Raw genomic sequence first — 22,254 nt, 5'->3', positions numbered from 1 at the left:
CTCACCATTGAGGGATCATCAATGAGCTCGAGAAGGGCCCTGAGCGCCAGGCGACGCCTCTCCCTGCACTCGCTCTGCAGGTACCTTGATGAGACCTTCACAACACTGTCAGCACATTCACTTGAATCCAGGCACTCGAGGACCTGAAAGGCACAGGGCAGTGATGGAGGGCCCAGCCAGCAGGACCCCGGAGCCACACAGGGCTGGGTACGGGCAGCAGCACAGGGTGCGGGCAGCGTCCCAGGCGGCTGTGGTGACGAGAGGGCAGGGAGCTGGGAGGCAGCTCAGCGAGGCAGCGCTGGACACCCGGCTCACCTCCACAAGGAATGCCAGGGCGGGCAGATCCCAGTGTGGCTCCTGCGTGCTGAGGAGCCAGAGGAGGTGGAGTGCAATACTGGAACACAAGCGAGGATAAGCATGGCGCATCTCCCTAACAGGGCGAAAAAGGGACCAGGAACCTGAGCAAATCTCTCCAGGGACATGCTCGCAGAGCCTGGTGGTCTTGCACCACCATCCTGCAAAGGCACCTGGGCCATTGAGGAGGTGTCTCCTCGAGTGCTCTCTCCCCTCCCAGCCTTTTCCAGTCTGCTTAGCTGTCCCTCAGTGACAAGGCCCTGTGTCCCAGGGCCACGGGGACTGTGTGGGACACCCCTGGCACAGAGCACAAATGCCGGGAGCAGTGGGCAGAAGGGGAGTCTCACCTGGCCAGCAGACCCACGGCATAGTGGCGGGTGTCAGCACAGAGCAGCGTGTCCCAGCAATGCTTGCGTTCCATTGACACCACCACATCCGTGTGCTCCTTTCGGCAGAGCAGGGACTTCAGGGTCCACACTGCAAACCTGTGTGCAGAGCAAAGCCCAGGTCACACTGGCAGCCCTGGCTCCTTCCCAGGCCACGTGCCAGGGCCAGGAGGACTTGGATGGAGCACCTGTTTGGGCTGGTGGCAAGGCCGTGCTCTTCCTGGCATTGCTTCCAGAAGGTATCGACCTCCTCTGGCATATCCAGAGTGCTGAAGAACACTTGGAAGAGCAGATGCACAAAAAGGCAGGGAAAGTATGCCGTCACTACATGTAAGATGCGGGGCTCCTGGAGGAACTTCCACATCACCACGGTTGCCTGCAAAGGACAAAGCGCCCCGAGACAGCGCTCAGTGCCGAGGTGTCAGTGTGGCAGGGCCCGAGCTTGGCAGGGAGAGGCCCGGAGAGACCGTGCCGGGGGAGCAGGGGGCCTGGTGGGCCTGAAGCTGCCCCTGGGGCAGGTTTGAGGCCAGCGCCTGAGGTGGGGAGATGCAGTGGGGGAAGGAGGAAGCAGAGCTGCTGGAGAGGTGGCCTTGGGGCCAGCAAAGGCCTGTGTCAGAAACTCACAGCCAGGGCAAAGACACCCGTTTGGTCCCCATCGGAGGTGCAAATGCTGCGCTCTGGCCAGCTCCCCAGCACATCCAGGAGGATCAGCAGCACTGGCTCCACAGTCCGTGCTGAGCCCATGATGGTCTTCCACATGGCCATGGCAGCTCTGTGGGGTTAGAGCTCTGTCTCAGGGCGGGTCTCAGACACAGCACCGTGGCCTGGGCATCCCTAGGGGCCAGGGCTGACCGCCGGCTCTGCCTCTGCCCACTGGCCCTTGCCAGCGGCACCCGGGCAGCCCAGCCCTGTGGGGACAGAGCCCTGAGGGGCGGCAAGGGAGCATGGCAGCAGGCTTGGCAGCTGACGTGCCAGGGCTGGGAAAGGAGGGCCCTGGAACTCTGTGTTGGTCAGACACCTGGGTTAGGTTGTACAGGGTGATGGGCTGGGGAGCCCTGAGCCCTCTGGGCAGGTGGGCCCCATACCTGTCACAGGACGGGGCCACACGCAGGAGAGTCACGACTGTGTCACCTGGGTGTTCTTTGGTGACACTCAGCAGGGTCTTGTCCAGCCGGTGCTCAGCAGAAGCATTGGCCAGGAGCCATCGGTGAATGTACCTCACCGTGGCGGGCACCTGGAGAAGGCACAGGGTAGCTTGGAAATCTGCCAGAGGGAGTGATGTCCCCAGCGTCCCCAGAGAAGTGCTTCCCTTCCCAGCGCACTGCAATGGCCTCAAAGGCACCCAGGGACCAGCAGGCACAGCTTGGGAAGCCATGTGACTCATGGGGGAATTGAAGCCTGGCCAAAGGCTGCTTACTTGTTCTGGCCTGGAAACACCCCTCTCCACGAGCAAATCCAGCAGGGCGGCACTGGTCTCGTGTCCCAGGAGCTCTGAGTGAGCTCTGAGCCCAGTGCCCGTGGTGCTGGTCTCTCCCTGCCGGACGCTGTGGAGGAACTTGCAAACGAGCTGTAGGAGAAGGGCAAGAAGCCTGGGATGTTGCATGGACTGCTCCACACACGGTGCTCGGCTGAGCAGGGACAGCAGGCCCAGCCCAGGTGGGGATGGCTGCAGGTACCTGAGCTGTGCTGCGGAAGCGGCCACGGCTGGATTCCTGCTCTCGTGTGCACTCCAGGGCTGCATCTGGCAAAGAGTGAGCGCAGCCAGAGCTGAGGGGCTGCGGGAGAGGCCGGAGAACACAGCCCAGCCCTGCGCTTCCCAGGCAGGGAGAGCCCCGGGATGCCCCAGGAGGATGGAACATGGCCACTGCAGGGTGTCTGCCCAGCCCCTCTTCTGTCCTGTCCGTGGGCATGTCCCCAGGGAATGGGATGGCATGGGATGGGGCCAAATTGGCTGCAGGCTCCAGCTCTGCGGCCCAGATCTGCCACTCACCCTCCTGTGGTGGATGGAACGGCACCATCTCTTCAGTCTCCTGTGCTGGGGCAGCTCCAGGGCCTTCTTCCTCCTCCACCTCCCCCAGCCAGGCCAGCTTGGGAACGCTCGGGGGTCTCTGCTCCATGCCACTGACTGGAGATATGTCAGGAGAGATGTCCTGGAAAAGCTCCAGGGCACCAAATCCCACGCTCTGCCCTTGATGGAAGCTGCAGAACAGAAGCCTCGGAAGGCCACCGGTCAGCGAGTCCTGTATTCAGGCCTCGAGCTCAGCCTCAGGAACAAGGCCACAGAAAAGCTCCGGGTCAGACGGGAACGAGTGCGCTGTGCAGGGGCTCCTCACGGCACTGCTCTGTCCCGTTCTGAGCCGTTGGGTGTTCCGAGCACCCAGGCAAGCTTCTATTTCCCACGCGTCACAAAGGGCCCTTGGACACCGGCTTCCGTTCCGTGCCACGGTGACCATGCTGCAGCGTGCCACCCAGGGCCCTTAACCACATTGCCACCTGCCCTGGGGCTGCCCCCAGCCCACCCAAAGTGGCCCAGGTTGGAAGGAATCCCTGGCCCCAGGGGTCTAAGACAGCCCGACAGGATCTTTAGGAAGGGCTCAGACCATCAGCAAACACTGCCATGCTCTATGGGCTCAGTCCTATTCCCATAGCTTTACCTCAGAGCATTTTAATTTCTAAATTATAATCATTTGAAGGGAGGGGATTTACATTTTCTATTTCAGAGAAGGCTTCTGCCTTCCATAGCAGACACCTGTCTTTTCAAACCAAGACAATTGTTTCTCATCTTGCAGATGTGCAGTTGCTGGGGAGCCCCCTTTTACACCAGGGACCTGGAGAACCATTCCCAGCAATTGGGAAAATCCTAGGTGCTCCATCCACCCATAGAGGAGGTCTCCAAATTTGCTTGAAAGTGGGTCCAGCTTTTATAGGCCAAGTGACTTGATGCTATTTTTAGCCCAGAAATCCCTGCAGCTGATGGCACACTTCACAATCAGCAGGGACAAAGCGAGGCCAAAGGCCAGACTTCTGCTGGGAGGCTTTCTCCTCAAACACCTTTCAAACAAACCCCCATTCAAGTCCGTTGGGAAAGTTTCTTCAAATCATACATTTCTGGCACATAACTACACAGGGTTATGTGAAAGATTCTAAAGCAGCTGCTTTGGAGTCAAAGAGCCAGCATTATGAGTCCTTGTCATCTGTTTGTCACTAATTCACACTTTGGGAGATTTGAAGGAGTTAGGAAGGAGCTAGAGAGCGGACCTCTGGGTTTTTTAGATGATGCCATTTCTTTTCCTTATCTTCTGCATAGACAGGAAGGGTGAGTTTGGCTCCCATCTCCACTGCACGGCTCACAAGGCTGCAAGACTTCTAGTTTCAAGAGCTTTTAAGGATTTGTTGGCCAATAAGACACTGCTAACAAGAATATCTATGTTTTTCTTTCAGAGGTGAGACATCAGAAGTAATGAAAATGTGTTGCATTTTAAACCAAAGAGGAAAAGAAACGAAAGCACTCACAGAGGATTTGGCAAAGCCAAGGGATGCCAGTGTAGCTTATCTCGTTGGCTGCTCAGTTATTGCAGCCCTTTGCTACTTTGCCATTTGTCTTGTTTGGAGGTTGTGCTCAGATAATTCAATGATGGGTACAAGAGAAATCTAAAAAACCATAGCTGATCAATGATGCAAAATATTACAACTTAAGAAAATGTAAATAGATTGTGAAGTATTTACATCAGGGTGGTGACAGTTACCACACAGAGACCAAAAGAAGCCCTTTTAACAAAACTTCAATGATATCCTTGATCCTCAAGCCCTACTATCCATTTGTTTGGCTGATGTAGTATAATGTAAAAATACTGTTCAATACCTTGTATTGTTTATACTTTCCAACACTTCTGTTGTGTTTTCTAAAAGCTGTGAGTATTTTTTAGTTTGAAAAAAAATCTATTATTTTGGTAGTTACATTGCAGTTCTGTCTTTTCCTTTTGATACTCAGCTGAAAAAATAAAGGAAAAAAAAGAGCAGAAAAAGTTGCTGAGGTGGACAGTAGATCACAAGGAGCAAAATTACAGGAGACAAGTGCATTAAAACTGCCACTGCTTAAGAGCATCTCTCACAAAAAGCAGACTGGCTGCACTGTCCCAACTCCATCATTTCAACTCTCCATGTTTTGTTTCTTGCTTTGCAAAGCTGAGCTGAGCCATTTTTACCTAATATGAATAACAACTAGTAATACACACTTACAGTTCTCTTGTATTACTGCAACAGCACTAGGTACCCTTAGAATTTTTTTGGGCAAATGCAATGCTGTCCCTAAATTTAAACCGGATCAAGATATTATTTGTAGCTTATTCTTGAAAATAATTTGTAGCAAAAGTAAAAAATTATTGCAGATGGTCAGTGACTGGACTGTTATGTGTATGGGATGCACAGGATGATTTAAGTGCTGCTTCATTCTGTGTGACTCCAGGCTTTGAAAAGAGTAATCCCACTTGGCATTTGGACTCCATTTGGTCTCAGGAATTATGGATCCAGAGTAACTTGTTAGAAGCTTGTGAAAAAATGTCTCTGAAGTTTACAGCACAGCTGAAGTGTACAGAAGGATGAGGATTTAATGAATAATTCAATGAATACTAAGAATAAGTTTGAAAAGCATATCCAGTTATCCTACTGGCTATGTCCAGTGACTGTCCACTGCTACAGTACAGTGCACAATGTCACCAGGAAAATTGTGAATGTCATCTTCAGACCGATCTATTAAGACATTTTATTTCTGATCAGAGTTACTTTGTACAAATTACCAAGCTGTTTTGCCTTTTTGAGGCTCTTGGTTTTTTGTGTGAAGTATTTCCATGTATAATACAGGTGGCTCCTGTGTCTTGGTTTGGAAAGACAGGTGTTTGCTAAGGAAGGCAGGAGCCTTTCTTGAAATGGAAAAATGCAAACCCCTTCCTTCAGAATTGTTATAAATTTTAAATTAAGGGGGGCTCTCAGGTAAAACTATGGGAGCAGGAATAACAGTTCTTTATTAGGGAAGTGTCAGCGATGGAGAGAGATTGGGAGACTGACTCGGGGATCAGAATCCGATTTTATTGTGGGATAAAAGCACTTATATACTATTTTAGGGAGACTAGTAATGTGTACTACAATGATTAGGTTACAATTACCTACACAAACTTATGCATAAAACAACATCCCTTGCTTGCAGAGTTTAATGGGATTTTCTTTTTCCAGTAAACCCATCTGACTCAATCTTCTTGCAATCTAGGTCTAATTTTCAAAGTTCTGTTTGCTTTTGCCAAGGCATCCTGGTATCAAATCTCTTATGTTAACCAGGTCCAAAGTCCATCATCTGTCTTCTGTCCTCCAACATTCCAACATCTTAACACCTGAATTATATTACTGACTGATGGGAATGGTTTAGATTGTAACCTCTGTCATCAATGTACAGCTCAGATTCTTAAGGAAGCACCCTGAAGGAGATGATGCCTATTTGGAAAACGTGGGGGTTCCCAGGATGGGGCACCGCTGATCCAGGGCATCGAGGCGCTGCCTGCAATCGTCCATCACCACCCCTAAGGAGCCTCCAGGGCTTCACCCTCCATGAGCTGCAGCAGACGTGTTGGGAAAGGTGACAAGAGCCTGTGGAATGGTCCTTGTTGCAGGCAGATTAGCCACTTGTAGCTCTTCAAGACTCCCTCTAGTGAAAAGTGAAAAAACTTAAACCATTCCTAAATGTGAAAAACACGTTCACTCTCCTGTGAAAATGTAAAAAGTTTAATAAAGGACAATGGGAGACCAGGACCATGGAGTAAAAGTTATTACAGCCGGTGCATGTTGGCACTCAGCCAGGAGCACCCTGTTACCTTCGGGGATCCCCCTGAAATACCTTTTCCATTACATCAGCCTGTTGAATATTCATGGACCCTCATGCATAGCAAACTTTTCCCCAAAGCAGTTTACATGTTTCAAGAACTGTTTCGCATGGCTCTTCCTTGGGTCTGCCTTTTTAGAGCATGCAGATTCCTTGGTTGTAGTTGTAATCCATTCTTATCACCTCCAGGTTTTGGGCCTTGGTCTACTCTGATTCTGAGAAATTTAGGTTTTGGGATTTTTAGTATGTTGTGGATGGAAGCAAGACGGATGGCACAGGTTGTCATCCTGGGTTTCTTCTTCATGCTTCTTCTTCCTTCTTCTTCATGGGTTTGGGTGGCTTTTTCTAATTGGGCAGAAATTCCATATTGCAAGCTCTTTGGGATCTGCTATTGGGTTAAAAGGGAAAATAATCTAGGTGTCAGTTCTTAATTGGATAGTTTAGTCTTAAAAGACCTTGGAACAAGAGATTGTTAGCCATTTTGTGCCTTCTAATGAAAAGCTGCTGAACTCACATTAATGAGACTGTTTTACTGATAAGAAATAATAAACACTTGAGTCTGAAGATGAATTACTGTCTCAAGTCCCTTCAATCCAGAGCCAGTGAAACCGACGACTGGTACTCCCACACCTTGAGGTAGTGCCAAGGCAGAACTTGTTCATGCTCTTTTCTCCTGGTGATTTTCTAATCCCATCCAGACTCTGACGGCAAAGCTGTACTGGTGACAAAATACTGACCTTGGAATCCTCGGGCACTTTCTGGGTGGGTGTTTGAATCTGCTTTTCCAGGGCCTTGGGCTGAGCAGGGTGAGGCCGAGGCCTGGGGCCCTCCAGCTGGCACCGGGCAGTCCCCGGGGCAGCAGCGAGGGGCGGCACTGAGGGGCGGCACAGGGTGCATTTCCCCTGAGTGGGCGGGCGGGCGGGCGGCAGGGAAAGGTGCCCTGGGCACAAGGGCAGGCACAAGGGCCCCGGCTCTCTGCAGGGCGGGCAGCCCATCGCCAATCGCTGCTCCCAGAGCTGCTGCCAGGGCCGTGTCTCCTCCCCGCCGCTGACCCTGCACCTGCAGTGCTGCGTCCGGCTCTGCCGGGCTCCCCGGCACAGATGGCAAGGACGTGGACACGCTGCAGCAGGGCCCAGGAGGGACAGCGAGATGGTGCGAGGGCTGCAGCTCCTCTCCTGCAAGGAAAAGCTGACACAGCTCGGCTTCTTCAGCCTGGGAAAGAGACCAAGCCCTGATCTAACTGTGCCCTTCCAGTACCTGAGGGCAACCTACAAGAAAGCTGGACAGGGACTTTGTACGAGGGCAGGCAAGGACAGGACAAGGGAGAATGGATCCAAATGTAGAGAGATTAGGTTTAGGTAAGGGATTCAGAAAAAATACTCTCCTGGAACAGGCTGCCCAGAGAAGGTGTGCATGTCCCATCCCTGACAGTGTTCAAGGCAGGCTGCATGGAGCTCTAGACAAGCCGGTCTGGTGCAAGGGGTCCCCAGCCACAGCAGGGGGGTTCCCAGCAGCCATGGGATCTTTTAGATCCCTTCCAAGCCAAACCATGCCACAACTCCATGACTCTGGGATACTTCCCCTACTCATCCTCTGGCAGGAAAAGAAACTTGGCCCCAAGCTCCACACTGCAGACTATGTATTTTGGCAGCCTGCATCTGTGTCAACAGAGGATGAAAAGAGATGACATTAGCGACATGATTTCCCTTTTCTACTAGAAAATTTAATGCTCTGCTCCTCTCTACTTGCGCAGAATTGTCAGAAGAGGCAATTCTTCCCCATCAAATGCTTCGCCTCACACAAAGAAGAAAGAAGCCACAAGCCAACACTCTTCTTTATTGCTACATTGTTTTCTTTGGTTACTTCTCTAATAGGAATGACTTTGGGGTGTGATTTGTTTGTTTCTCTCTTTCATTCCTTGGGGCGCGCGGCGGCTCCTCCGTTGGGTTCGCGGTGGCAACGGAGGAACGGCCGCGAGCTCCGGCGGCTCCGCAGCAGCAGCAGCAGCAGCAGCAGCAGCAGCAGCAGCAGCAGCAGTAGCAGCAGCAGCAGCGGCAGCAGCGGCAGCAGCGCTTCTCTCGATCGGTTTTCCGCTCGACTTTCCACTTGCTCCTCATCCCGTCCCGTCCCGTGCCGTCCGTGTTCCGCCTCTCCCAGGCCGGCTCATGCCACGTCCCGCAAGGCGCCCCTCGGCGGGGCCGCGCCGTGCCCGCCCCTGCCCGGCCCGCCGTGGTTCCGCCTCCGCCGGGCTCTCTCCGTACTGGCTGTGGCGCCGCTGGAAGAGCTGCTCGCTCTGGTGCTGGCGGAGCAGCACGGTCTTTTGGCTCCGCCTGGCGCGGGCTCTGGCCCAGCCGCGGCCGAGGCCCCGGCCCCGAAAGAAGCCCCTGCCGCGGTTCCGCCCGCTGCCGCCCCGCTGCCGCTCGGCTCCCGCCCCGTGGCCGACGGCGTCGCCGGCAGCTTCCCCGCTCCGAGCTCCGCCTCTCGCCAGCTCGGCCGCCCGCCCCGAGCCGCCGCAGCCCGGGGAGGCTGGGCAAGCAGCAGCGCGCCGGGCGGGCGGGTGCCCCGAGCAGAAGAGCGGGAGCGCGGTGCTGCCCGCACGGGCGGAGAAGCCTCCCCTAGAGCAGCTCTACAGGGAGGGCTCGCTGCTGGGCAGCGGCGGCTTCGGCAGCGTTTACTCCGGGACCCGGCTCGCCGACGGCGCCCCGGTAAGAGACGGGGCCGGTCGGAGGGGGGCGGCGGGCGGCGGGCAGCGGCCGAGGAGCTCAGCCCGCCGCTCGCCTTGGCTCGCAGGTGGCCATCAAGCGAGTGTCCCGGGACCGCATCTCGGAGTGGGCGCGGCTGGTGAGTGAGCGGGGCCAGCGGGAGGAGCCGGCGGGGCGTGCCGGGCGGGGCGAAGGCGAGGCCCGGCAGGGCGGCAGCCGGAACACTGCGAGGGGAGCGAGCGTGGGGTGAGCGGGGTGGCGAGCAGTGGCAGGGTCGGGCAAGGGGTGCCCGAGGCGCGGCGCAGCATCGGCCCCGCTGACGGCATCGCGGTGCCCCTGCAGCAGAACGGCGTCCTTGTGCCCCTGGAGCTGGCGCTGCTGTGGATGGTGTCGTGGCCTGGCTTCCGCGGCGTCGTGCGGCTCCTGGACTGGTTCAAGGTGCCCGAGGGCTTCGCGCTGGTCATGGAGCGTCCGGAGCGCTGTCAGGACCTCTGGTACTTCCTGCACGAGCGGCGCTTCCTGACGGAGCCCGTGGCGCGGGGGCTGTTCCGCCAGGTCCTGGAGGCCGTGCGGCACTGCAGCAGCCGCGGCGTCCTGCACCGCGACATCAAGGCCGAGAACGTCCTTGTGGACCTGGCCACAGGCGAGACGAAGCTCATCGACTTCAGGTGCAGCACGATCCTCCAGGACACGTTCTACACCCAGATGTCAGGTGAGCCCAAAGCCAGGGCCCAGCCAGGCAGTGGAGGTTCCCCCCTTTGCTGGTAGAGGGGGAAGAGGGAGGGAAGGAAGGAGGGGGAATTCTTCTTCTGCCAGCTGCAGCCAAGTTGCTTTTTGGCAAGGCAGGGGCTGGCTGTTGTGGGATGGGAGCTGGCTGGGAGGGAGGGTAGGAGGGAGGGAGGGAGCAGGATATGCCTGATGAGCTGCGCCCGTGTCCCATAGGAACGCCGGAGTACAGCCCACCGGAGTGGATCCTCTTTGGCTGCTACCATGGCCAGCCAGCCACCATCTGGTCCCTGGGCATCCTGCTCTATGAGCTGGTCTGCGGGCACCTTCCTTTCCACACCAATGAGGACATCATCCGGGGCCAGCTTTGCTTCCCCGCCCGGGTGTCTCAAGGTGGGGATGCGCCCTCAAGGCACGAGGGGTAAGAACGGGGTTGGGAGGGGCAGCTGGCACAGAAGCATCCTGCTCTTGCAGCTGGTGAGGAGGTGGATCTCCTGGGCTTAGCTGGAGGAGGTGGCACCTGTGCCTCTGTGCTGGTGTCCTCTGCAAGAGAGGATCGATGGGAAGCTTTTGGCTGCAGCTCTGAGCACTCCTGGTGTGGCCTGAGCACTGTGGAATGTGGGAGAGCATGGACAGGAGCCTTTTCCTGCTGAGCGGTGGTTTCTGGTTTTTCTCTGCAGAGTGCCAGCACCTCATCAGGTGGTGTTTATGCATGGACCCCACTGACAGACCATCACTGGAGGACGTTTTTGAGCATTCTTGGCTGCAGGAGCCCTGTCTGGCCTAGGAGACAGCAGAGATGCATCCCTGTGCACAGTAGGATCCAGGAGCCCAGCAAGTATCAGCAGCACGCGTCCCGTGGCGCTGGAAGAAAAGCCCAGAGCGTTTCCCTGCAGCTGCGGCGCGGAGGAGAGAGCGCAGCCGAGGAGATGCTTCCGCTGGTCCCCGGCGAGCTGTGGAGGGAACAGCTCTGAGCTCCCCATCCTATTGGACAAGTGGTGGCAGTGCAGTGAAGGTGCCATGGACTGGGACAGGGGAAACATTCCCCTGAATCTCAATGGCATTCTGGTGTCACCACAAGCCGAGGCACAGCCGGTGTGTTCTTCTGGAGGATGACGTGGAGCTGGGAACACCATCCTGGAGCAAGGTGCTGGCAGGGCAGAGCCAATGGGCTTTGGCTGCGGCCCCTACCTGGAGGACACGCTCTGCGCCCCAATGAAATCAAGATGAGTCCCCAGCCGGCACAGGGGTGGGGGGATGCTGGTGCTTCCAGGCAGGGCAGGGCTCGGCCTGGCCACGTGCCAGAGGTTCCCTGCTCGGCGGCGCTGGGGAATATTAATTTTTCTGCCAGCCCCTGAGCTGCTTTTTGGCAGGACAGCGGACGGATGTTGTGGAAGGGGAGCCGGCTGTTGGCCTTGCTGACAGCTTCTGCCAGCCAGCCTGGCAGGTGGTGAGGCGGGGGCAGCCAGCCTGACAAAAGCATCCATCCATGTGGATGGGGGGTGGTGGGGGGTGGGGGGGGGGGCAGGTTTTGAAGCCGTGCCCCAGCTGGTCTGCTTTGCAGGCCCTTGAGGAAGGGGTGCGTTTACATGTGGGAAAGGTGGGGATTTTCCCCACCCTTGGGCAGGTTTAATTCTTGCATGGAGTGGTCAGACCCTCCTCAGGCCTGTGAAACGGTGACAGGCTTTGTGCTTTTTCTTGTTTCCAGGCCTTGTTTTGAATTGACTTCCATGCAATTGTTCTCTGTTTTTCCCAGGAGGATACACCTGGTGCCCGGACCAGACGGGGAAGCGCCTGCAGCGTCTGTGGAGCACGTCCAGTGGCAGCACTACCCCAGGGGCCACGGTCTGTGGGGACAGCCCCTTTCAGAAGGACGAGGACCTGGTGCAGGATCGGCTCCTCTCCTAGCAGCAGCTCTCCAGAGGTGGGCACCTGGCTCCACAGCTCACCTGGCAGAAGGGCTCTGGGCAGGCGGCAGCGGGCACACGGGCATCCCGCTCTTGCAGCTGCTGAGGAGTTGCTGTGCCGTGATTAAGCAGAGGAGGTGGAACGTGGCCTGCCACGCCTTCTCTAAAAACAGAGACTAGGACTGGAGATTTGGGCTCTGAGCACAGCCAGCAGCCTGGCCCGGGCACAGGCCATGGCGGGACAGGGGGACAGGAGCCTGCTGCGACTGACCGGGGCTCTCTGGTTTCTCTCCGCAGGCTGCCAGCACCTCATGCCATGGGAACGGCACCGCTTGGCCTGCCAGGCTCGGGGGGCTGGAGGGCGGCCGGTGTTCATTTGCTGTCAAAGATAAATTGTTTTGGGTTTTTTTTTTTGTTATCATCGTCATCGGAGCATTTCTTTCATCCTTTTCCAAGCTTTTGGCTTGTTTTGATAAATGGATATGATTTGTGCTAACAAAATCTGGTGGTTTATACCAGCTGGACTCTATTGTGGTCTATACCATGTTTTATTTCCTGCATAGGTAAAATACCATGTATCAAATTTGATCAAAAAGAGAAATGAGGGAGTCTGAAAACCGGGATTTGTGGGATGTAGAAGATACCAAAATTCAGTCTTTATTAAAAAGCATGAATTAATATTATCCAAAGAGAAGATGGGGGAAATTGTGATAAATGGATGTGGTTTGTGCTAACAAAATTGTAAATATATCAATATTTTGGGAAGAAAATTGGAAAGGTATATGTGATTCATGGTATGAAGCAGATGGGTTTCTTTGTAGATGATACATGTGGGAAACAGGATACAGGAGATTGGAATTGGCCTTGATGAACAAAAGTTAGGAAGACTCCCAAGTCAGAATTGGCATCAAGATGAAGTTAAGACAACTCCCAGGACAGGATCGGCCATGACATGAACAACGTTGGGACGATTCCAGACAGGGAGTCTAAAAGAGTGTTCTTATCTATAAAATAATAAGGTTTAATTGGAGCATAGTGCTTACTTACATAACACAGGACTTGGGGCACAGGCACAGCCTGCCAGGTTATTCAGAGGACAGTGAGGAAGACTGTCGGCCTTCCTCAAAGGAGAGTCCCAGAGAGCCAGAAGCCCCCTCAGCCACAGCGGGAGCATGCGCTGTGAGTGTGGTGATGTCGATTTCAAGAATCAGAAAAAGGAGGAGATTTACAGGAAAATATTGATGAATATGTATTAGCCCACTGTACATAAGTTGTGTTTGGATCCTTTTGCCTTTTGCACGTCAGGCAGGGTGGGAAGCCCTCCCCGTACCCTGATTGAGCAGTTTTGGTTATGTGTCACAGTGAGGGAGGCTCGGTGACACCTCAATGTGAGAATCGGCAAGCTTCGTTTATTGATTAGAGCATCAGACATTTAAGCACAACATGTAATAAGCTCATGCATATTCTGTAAGCTAAGCAGTCTATTGGTTATTCTTACTTCTTCATTCTTTACAACTTACATCTCCCTTTTCTCATGCTCTGCTCTCGGCTACATCATCCTGTTATCAGACTACAGCTATACCCAAGGCCACTGTGGCCTTGCAGGTGTAAGGCCTCAGATTAGCTGGGCCAGTACTTTTCCAATTCTCAGCTATCCAGAGCATGTCTACGTGACCTTTGTCATGTAACCAATTCCCAACAATTCCCCTGTTTTCTTTTTGCACAAGCAATGTTTGATTAAATGCAATAAATATTATTTTTTATACTATTTTTTATCAGCACATGCAAAAACAAAGCAAAACTAATAATATTAACAAAGCTATAATACTTATTATAATATTAGCTTTAAGAATAAAACAAAGCTATAATCTTAGGCCTAAAGTTTTGAGCTATTTATCAACACTAAAGCTTAATTCTACTTGTAAGTTTCTAGTTAACCTCTGCAACTCAGAGAGCTGGGAGTAAATAGACTGCGAATGGTTAAAAAGGTCTATATAGCACATGCTTTTAGATTCTTTACAGTTATGCAGTTCCCTTTGGTGTACTCACAGGGTTAATTTACAGCTCTTTGGTACTACTCTCACCCCACCCCCCCCCCCCCCCCCCACCCGGGCTGGGGAACAGAGGCAGAACTTTTAGGAGTTACTTTCTCTAGGCCGCTGGGGCAAGCAGGGGAATTTTAAGCATTTTAAACTTTAATGGCAACTTCTAAACTAGACTCGAATCGGCTTGCAAAAAACGCTGAGTTTTTACACAGGCCTTTGCGGCACCGCAGGGGCAGGATGGCGTCCTCCCACTCCTCCTCGTCTTCCCCCCCGTCTCAGCTGCCCCCGCAGGGGCAGTCTCGGGACAGTTCGAAAAGTTCGGGAGGGAATCTCGGCTGATTGCAGGCGCTGGCAGCTACTGTTGGGGGCAGAGGGGTGGATCTGAAGACGGTTCCGCTTGGTGGTCGCTATTGTCGACTCCAATCTTCTTTACCGGCGCGGCGGGCGAAGGCGGGGTCGCCGCGGGAGTCGGTGGGGGCTGCAAAGCTGAAGGAAATGCATCTCTTGCCGGGTTGGGGATGGCAGCCGCGTCCTTTCCGGGTGCCGAAAGCTGCAGTGCAGGCGCAGACAGCTGCTGGTGGAGCCGACACGGGAGATGGCAGGACAGCCGCGGCCGGAGCTCTCACGGGCTCTGCTGGGGAGGCGGCCACGGGAGGGGTCAGCACGGGTAATACAGGGTCGACTCCCGCCGGCACCGCTGTGAATGCAATTGCCGGCTGCGATGCAGAAAAAAAAAAAAGCACAAAGTGGCCGCAGCAGTTTCTGCTCCCAGCGGGGGAGCTAGATGTTACTTTTACCGCGCCGCTGCTTACTAAGTTGTAAAGTTAGTCTCACGTCCAATTAATAAAGATCTTACTGTTTGTTGGCTTGCTGTAACAGGCTCTTTAACTCTTGTTTGGTTACGTTGCGGCTTGCAGTCTATATGCAAGCAATCTTGGGAGTTCTTTTCCCAGGTTAATACTTTATAGTCTTCACTTTTCTAAAAAGCATTAAAAAAAAAAAAAAAATCATACGCCGCTTGTCTTTTCATACCTTTCAATTTAAACGTCAGCGCTGTTGCAGCCCTCCCAAGACGTCGGCGGCGTTCATCGGCCGAGACTCTTCTCTAGGGTCGCTCGGGGCCGGAGTACCAGCTCTTTGCCTCCCGTGCTGCTTCGGGACCGACACGGATACTGCACTGGACTGTGGCCAACAGGTTCAAGCTGAGACTCCTCTGTAGGGTCACTCGGGGCACGGAGACCACCAGCTCTTTTGCCAACCCCCCTCTCTAGGGTCCTTGTTCAAGGCGCGGAGCACCAGCCCTTTCGCCTCCCCCCTCTTTTAGGGTCTCTGTTCGAGGCGCCATTTGTCGCACTGCAGGAAGCTCGGGTCATCTCAATGTGAGAATCGGCAAGCTTCGTTTATTGATTAGAGCATCAGACATTTAAGCACAACATGTAATAAGCTCATGCATATTCTGTAAGCTAAGCAGTCTATTGGTTATTCTTACTTCTTCATTCTTTACAACTTACATCTCCCTTTTCTCATGCTCTGCTCTTGGCTACATCATCCTGTTATCAGACTACAGCTATACCCAAGGCCACTGCGGCCTTGCAGGTGTAAGGCCCCAGATTAGCTGGGCCAGTACTTTTCCAATTCTCAGCTATCCAGAGCATGTCTACGTGACCTTTGTCATGTAATCAATTCCCAACAAAAATGCTCCCTTAAAATCCCTCCAAATACCCCCAAACCTTCTCAGGATGGATTTGGAAGTAATTTTGGGTTAATTTCAGGTAAATTTGGGTCGATTCTGGGTTGATTTGGGGTCGTTTTGGTACCTCCTGGAAACAAAATTTGGTGTAGGATTCAAACCCAGCCAAAATTCCCCCAAATCTCAAAATCCCAAAAATTTCCCCCCAGCTGCCTGGTTGTGGGATCGATTTTTGGTGGATTTTGGGTTAATTTGGAGGAAATTTTGGGTGGTTTTAGTACCTTGGGGATGCCCAAGCGAGTGAAGGATTCAAACCCAGCCAAAGTCTGCTCAAATCCCTCAAAACTCCCCTCAAATTTCACCCAGAGCCCCTCAGGATGGGTTCTGAGGTAATTTTGGGAGGATTTTGGTTAATTTTGGGTCCTTTTGTGAAGCAGTGAGGGTGCAGGGCTTTGAGCGGGGCTGAGCAGCGGGACAGGAATGGAGGGAGGGAGGGAGGAAGGGAGGGATGGAGGTGTGAACCTCCTCCGGGGATCCCCTGATGGGGACACCCCTAAAAGCTTCTGTGCCAGGATTGAGAAACAAACGGGACCTTTGGTTTTTTCAGTCTTCAGGCTGTTGTTTATTTTTCTCTTACCAAAAGTTCAGCACGCTGTCTGCACACCAGACTTAGTGTACAAAGAGAAGGCACCAAAAGTCACAGGACACACAGGTTCAAGGTCTTTTAAAACGATTTTGCCCAATTAACTCTTAGAACACATTTTATTTCTACCTTTCTACCAGTAACTAATTCTCTGTTTACCACTCAGCATCTGCATTGCAGCTCTTTACAACCAATCACCCTGTGCTCCCAACACAGCAGAAAATGGAGGAGATGAAGAACAAGAAGGAGATCAGGCAATGCCCAAAATCCTCCCTTCTATCCACCCTCAGACTAAAAACCCAAAGCTCTCAGTTTTTCACCCTGTGATAAACTACACTAATCTCTATTTCACACACTCATAGATCCCAATTCTTCCCAAAGTCCTGGAAGCTTTCTGCATGGACAAAAGTTAAAAGCAGTGTTCTCTTGGGGAGAGAGAACACTGTCCTGTCCTTGGGGATCAGTCCTGTCCTTGGGGATCATCACTTCTCAGGACAGGCAGGGAGACATTCCCTGTGCCCTGGCTTCCAACAGCAGGGGGGAAGGGGATGTTGGGGACAGGAAAAGAAGGACTTGGGCAGGAAAAAGGGGAACCTTAAACAGCGTGGTAAGCGCCATTTCTAGAGGGAGGGCCCGGGACAGCTCAGCCATCACCTTCCCGGGTAGGTGTGGATACACAATCCAGGTAAGATTTCCCATGGATCTGTCTGGGAAACATTAGGGAGCTGGAGATGAAGAATTCTGAACAACCTCGCAGGTGGTGTTTGTGACAATTGTTTTCCTCACAGATTGTTTACCCCAAGGGGTGTTTTCTTAATTAGCCAATCGTGTGAAATGTAAAATAACCAATCAGGTCCACCTGTATTGGGATCGAGTACAAAAAAATGGGTTTCCTAATAAAGATGATTATTGGCCTTCTGAAGATGCATGGAGTGTGTCACTCATTTATCCGTGTCATTTCTGACTCAACAGTGACAGGCAGGAAAGGGGAACATGGAAAGATGGGGGGGAAAGGAGGACACAGAACGGAGAGAGGATGGCAGCGCTCCCGTGTCACCTCTGGATGGATTCTGTCCCTTGTTCTGCCCTCAGGAAAAGAGAGACAGGGTGGCACAGAGTGTTGGGAAGGATGAAAGTTCGACAAGAAACTTTAACAGATATGTGTACATGACAGAAAGATTTTTGAATGTAGAATCTGAAAAAGGAATAGAGATGGAACCAAGTTTTTACATAGAAGAATTGTTGAGCCAGTCTTACTGGGTAACTAAGGCAAAGGGTGTGCTACTTACAAGGGGTTTTTATGGCTTACAGCAAAGGATAAACCCACCTCAAACAAGAAGATGTTTTTACCAACCAAAAAGATTCCACAGGCAAACAAGTCAGCAAAGTTGCAAGTAGAAAAAAGGTCTCAGAATTTTCCACTGCAAGAAAACTGAAAAACAACTTCTAGCTTAAACTGTAATGTACTAACTTTTAGTGACTGGAGAATAGTGACATGAATATGGTAATTACAGGAGTTATGATAGGCTATAGGTAAAAGTAAAGGTATAGATTGTTTCTTCTGTGTTAAGATGCTCAGCAAAGCAGAGTATATAATGCACTGTAACCAAAGCTAAAGGATCTCCAGGCCTGCCTGCAGCTGGAGCTGACAGCTGTAGGCACAGGCTCTGCCACCCACAACCCTGGACTGCTGTAACATCTTGGATACAACAAACTGCATTTTGGAGAGCTGCCTGGAGCCCCTCATCTCTCGTTCAGGCTCTTAAGGGAGAGAGACACGGGGTGACAGAGAGATGGCAGCAACCCCGTGCCATGCTGGCAGTTTTCACTCCTTGCTGCACTCTTGGGAACAAAAGGGTAAGGAAAGATATGGGCAATGCTATGGATACATATTCTAATATTGGCTTTTAGCAAATATTAAAATGGATTTTATATCTGTGATGTTAAAGCAACTTTGGTATAAATATATAGGTTTTATTTCTGTTGTTAATTAAGCTTCATGAAAGAGCTGCTTGTGTTAAAATTCCTGCTGGGATGGGATAACATCCAGTGCACACAGGATGAGGACACCTGCACAGATCTGCCAACTATCAGCACTCCCCATCTGAAGGCAGAGTGACCAAGGCCCAAAACCTGGAGGTGATGAAGAGAAGGAGCCAAAACCACAGCCAAGTAACACACATGCTCTGAAAAGGCAGACCCAAGGAGGGGCCATGTAGAAGAGTTCCTGGAATATGTAAAGTAGTTTATGGATATGCATGAGGGTCTATGAATATGCAACAGGCTGGTGTAAGGGAAAAGGGATTTCAGGGGGATCCCTGAAGGTAACAGGGTGCTCCTGGCCGAGTGCCAAGATGCACCCGGCCGTAATAACCTTTGCTCCATGGTCCTGGTCTCCCATTGTCCTTTATTAAACTTTTTACATTTTCACAGGAGGGTGAACTTGTTTTTCACATTTAGGAATGGTTTAAGTTTTTTCATTTTTCACGGGTGGGAGTTTTGAAGAGCTACAAGTGGCTAATCTGCCTGCAACAAGGACCATCCCACGGGCTCTTGTCACCTTTCCCGACACGTCTGCTGCAGCTCATGGAGGGTGAAGCCCTGGAGGCCCCTTAGGGGCGGTTATGGACGATTGCAGGCAGCACCTCAATGCTCTGGATCAGCGGTGCCCCCTCCCGGGAACCCCACGTTTTCCAGTTTCTGTGAAGCTGCCTGTGAAAAACACGTTCACTCTCCTGTAAATTAATGGCCCACTAACAGCAGATATCTCCTGGAGGGAGGAATGGTTCTGGAAGAGATAAATTGCCCAATGCACAGAAGATAACTGCCCCACCTCTGACAGATGGCAAACACAACACACACTTATCTTGCAATCCAGGACCTGTCCTCACTGGCTGCCCCCATTCTCCAGAGTTCATGGTGTCCAGGGAGGCTGCAGCTGCCGGTGCCGGGAACAAACGAGACGGGTCTTGGTTTCAGATATCTCCAGAATCCATTTCTGACCCCAAAAGACAGGGCAAAGGCAGGGCCATGGGGTTTTTATAGGGTACACCAGGGGTGGAGTTTGGGTTTGGGCCAGGGGAAGAGTTGTTAGCCACAGAAGAAGGGTTAGATCAAATTCCTGCCTTTTAGCAACAGGGGCACTCCACACAGAATGTGTCCCCAAATCCTAAATTCCTCCTCAAACATCTGAGAAATGGTGGGACTTTAGATATCTTTAATCAATTTCATTTATTTAACCATGTCTTTGGTGTTTTTAAGGGATGAAGATGAGGCACAAGAAAATTAATGCCAGACCAAAAGGAGAAGCAGCCAGGTGTGTTCCCAACATGGATCACAGGAATGTGGGTGACCAGGGCTCTGCCCAATGTGGCTCCTCCAGTGGGGGATGGAGCTGGAGCAGCGCGCAAAGCTCTTCCCGCACTCGGGGCACTCGCAGGGCTTCCCTCACCGGTGCCTCTGTTGGTGTTGGGTCAAGTGAGAGCTGCTGGAGAAGCTCTTCCCACACTGGGGACACTCGTAGGGCCTCTCCCCAGTGTGGATGCGCCGGTGGGTGATGAGGGTGGAGTTGTGCTTGAATCCCTTCCCGCAGTCAGGGCATTGGAAGGGCCTCTCCTCTGTGTGAATCCGATAGTGCTGGAGAAGAAGGGAGTTGCTCTGAAACCTCTTCCCACACTTAGAACACTCGTAGGGCCTCTCCCCGGTGTGGGTTCTCTGGTGCCTGATCAGGTTGGAGCTGTGCCTGAAGCTCTTCCCACATTCCCCACACTCGTGGGGCCTCTCCCCAGTGTGGATGCGTCGGTGCCTGACAAGATGAACATTCTGCCTGAAGCCCTGCCCGCAGTCGGGGCAGCGGAAGGGCCTCTCCTCTGTGTGAGTGTGCTGGTGCTGGAGGAGATTGGAGCTGGTCTGAAACCTCTTCTTGCATTGATCACACTTGTAGGGCCGTTCCCCAGTGTGGGCCCTCTGGTGCCTGATCAGCTCAGAGTTCCACCTGAAGATCTTCCCACACTCCCCACACGTGTGGGGCTTCTCCCCATCATGGAGCTGCTCATGCAGCACCAGCTCCGAGCTCTGGCTCCATCTCTGGCCGCCTTCCTGGCCCAGGCTGGCTCTTTCCCCCTCAGATCCCCGCCATCTGCGTTTGCAGCCCCTCCTCGTGCGGGATCTCCGGGGCTTTTCCTCCCCGTTGGGTTCCTGCGCCGTGGAGCCGCTCAAAACGGCCTCTTCCACCAGGTTCTGACACAGGGATTTGTCCTCCCTGCTCTCCATGCTCAGCTCCTGCTCTGGAGGAAGAGGGACAAAAACAGGATGGGATTTGCCTCTGTGGCACAGGCAAGGGGAAGGAGATCCCCCCCCAGGGCTGTCCTGCAGCCGGGGGCCGTGCTGGGCTGGGAGATGGAGCAGCACAGAGGGGAAAGGGGCACTGACTTCCTCCTCACCTGCCTCAGTGTCCTGGGGCACCTTCCTCTTCCTCACAGCCTCCCAGGGGCTGCAATGGGAAATCCTGGTTTGGGTAAAACAATGGATGACCACGTGGATTTTGAAGGTCCCTCTGCCCAAGTCCATCTCTATAAGTCACAGGCCACCTGGGCTCCATAAAAACCTCCCAAACACCAAAATTCAGCCCTGAAAAAGCCTCCAAAGAGTTCCCTGTCCCTGGTCCCTCTGGTGTTCAGGGTTCCCCCCTGTCCCAGCTGCTGGGGGTCACACTTGGATTGGGGGTCCCCCTTCTCCTCGGTGCCTGCCCTCCCCAGGCTGCTGGCAGTTCCAGCAATCCCAGAAGCTCCCCCCTCTTCGCTCTCACTTTTTTGGGATGCCGGGGATGTTTGGGCTCCCAGGTCCCTTCTCCCCTCACTCTCTGCTCTGGGCTGCAGGGGCTCCAAGGAGTCCCCCCTGCCCCTCTCCAGCTCTTGAGGGTCCCACCAATGGTGGCGCTCCCCCCTCTCTGGGCTCCCCACTTTGGGCTCCTGGGGGACACAGGGCTCTGCTCCTCCAGGCTGCCTCTGCCGGCAGCCGCCACCGGCACCCCCCGATGTCCCCCCAAGGGGCCTTTTCCACTCAGCCTTGGACTTCTTCCTTCTCCAAACATCCCCCGAAAAAACCCCACCCAGGGATCCCCCCGGGATATCTGGGCTGAGCTCCCCCTCCCCGCTCACCTGCGCGATGGGGGGGGCGATGAACCCACAGGTGGGGGCTGCGAATTCAGGCAGGGCTCGAGCACGTGGTTCCGTCTGCTCAGCCTTGATCCGCCTTTGCCCCTCCTCTTCCTCCCGCTCCTCCCCTTCCATCCTTGCTCCTTGTCCTCCTCAGCTCTCTTATCTCCATCTCCTTCTCCTCTTCCATCCCTCCCCTTCTATCCCTACTCCTCGCCCTCCCTAACCCCACCTCCTTTCCCTGCTTCTATCACTGCTCTCTCTCCGCCTTCATCCCTCCTCTTCCATCTCCCCCCCCCCTTCTCCCCCTCCATCCCTCCCCTTCCCTCCCTCCTCCTCCTCCCCCAGCAGCAGCGACACCCTCGGTGCCCCGTTCCTGCAGCCCTCGCAGCCCGCAGCAGGAGTGGGGTTGGAGCCGGGACAGGTCGGGATGGGCAGCGCGGGGCTCTCGGCTGCTCCCAGCCGCTGCGGGCGGGGGGAACCCTGCCCAGGCCAAAGGAGAGGCAAACTGGGAAAACTGGGGGCTGCACATCCAAACTGGGCCTTGCTGGGGACCCTGCCTGGGCACTGCCAGCCCTTGGGGCTCCTCTCGGCACCTCCGGGAGGGAGGAACGCACCCAGGGCTGGGGGATCCCAGCAGTGGCAGCGCTGCCAGGGACTGGGCTGGACTGGGATGGTACCGGGTTTGTATGGACATCATACTGGGAGTGACTGGGGCTGTACTGGGTTTGTATGGACATCATACTGAGATCATACTGGGAGCGAGCCGGAGCCTG

General features: G+C 53.6%; 2 protein-coding genes across 2 annotated transcripts in view; one reads left to right on the top strand and one right to left on the bottom strand.

Moving 5' to 3' along the window:
* The window catches only part of LOC132334990 (zinc finger protein OZF-like), a 32,421-nt gene extending 10,808 nt beyond the window's left edge, over positions 1-21,613 (bottom strand). The window contains exons 1-2 of the mRNA XM_059861111.1: positions 21,433-21,613; positions 19,777-20,608 (exon numbers count right to left, since the gene is read on the bottom strand). Of these exons, the coding sequence (XP_059717094.1) occupies positions 19,777-20,608; positions 21,433-21,613 (1,013 nt within the window). The remainder of the gene's footprint in view (positions 1-19,776; positions 20,609-21,432) is intronic.
* On the top strand, positions 7,759-10,971 carry LOC132334520 (serine/threonine-protein kinase pim-1-like). The gene is made up of 6 exons (XM_059860627.1): positions 7,759-7,903; positions 8,767-9,314; positions 9,400-9,450; positions 9,654-10,023; positions 10,254-10,430; positions 10,718-10,971. The coding sequence occupies exons 1-6, from the start codon at positions 7,759-7,761 to the stop codon at positions 10,822-10,824; spliced, it is 1,398 nt and encodes a 465-aa protein (XP_059716610.1). The 3' UTR covers positions 10,825-10,971.
* Positions 21,614-22,254: the final 641 nt, after the last annotated feature.

This window comes from Haemorhous mexicanus, chromosome 16, assembly GCF_027477595.1.
Source record: "Haemorhous mexicanus isolate bHaeMex1 chromosome 16, bHaeMex1.pri, whole genome shotgun sequence".
Taxonomy (NCBI): Eukaryota; Metazoa; Chordata; class Aves; order Passeriformes; family Fringillidae; genus Haemorhous; species Haemorhous mexicanus.
The sequence above is the reverse complement of the archived record's forward strand: the minus strand, read 5'-3'. Positions and strand labels throughout refer to the sequence as shown.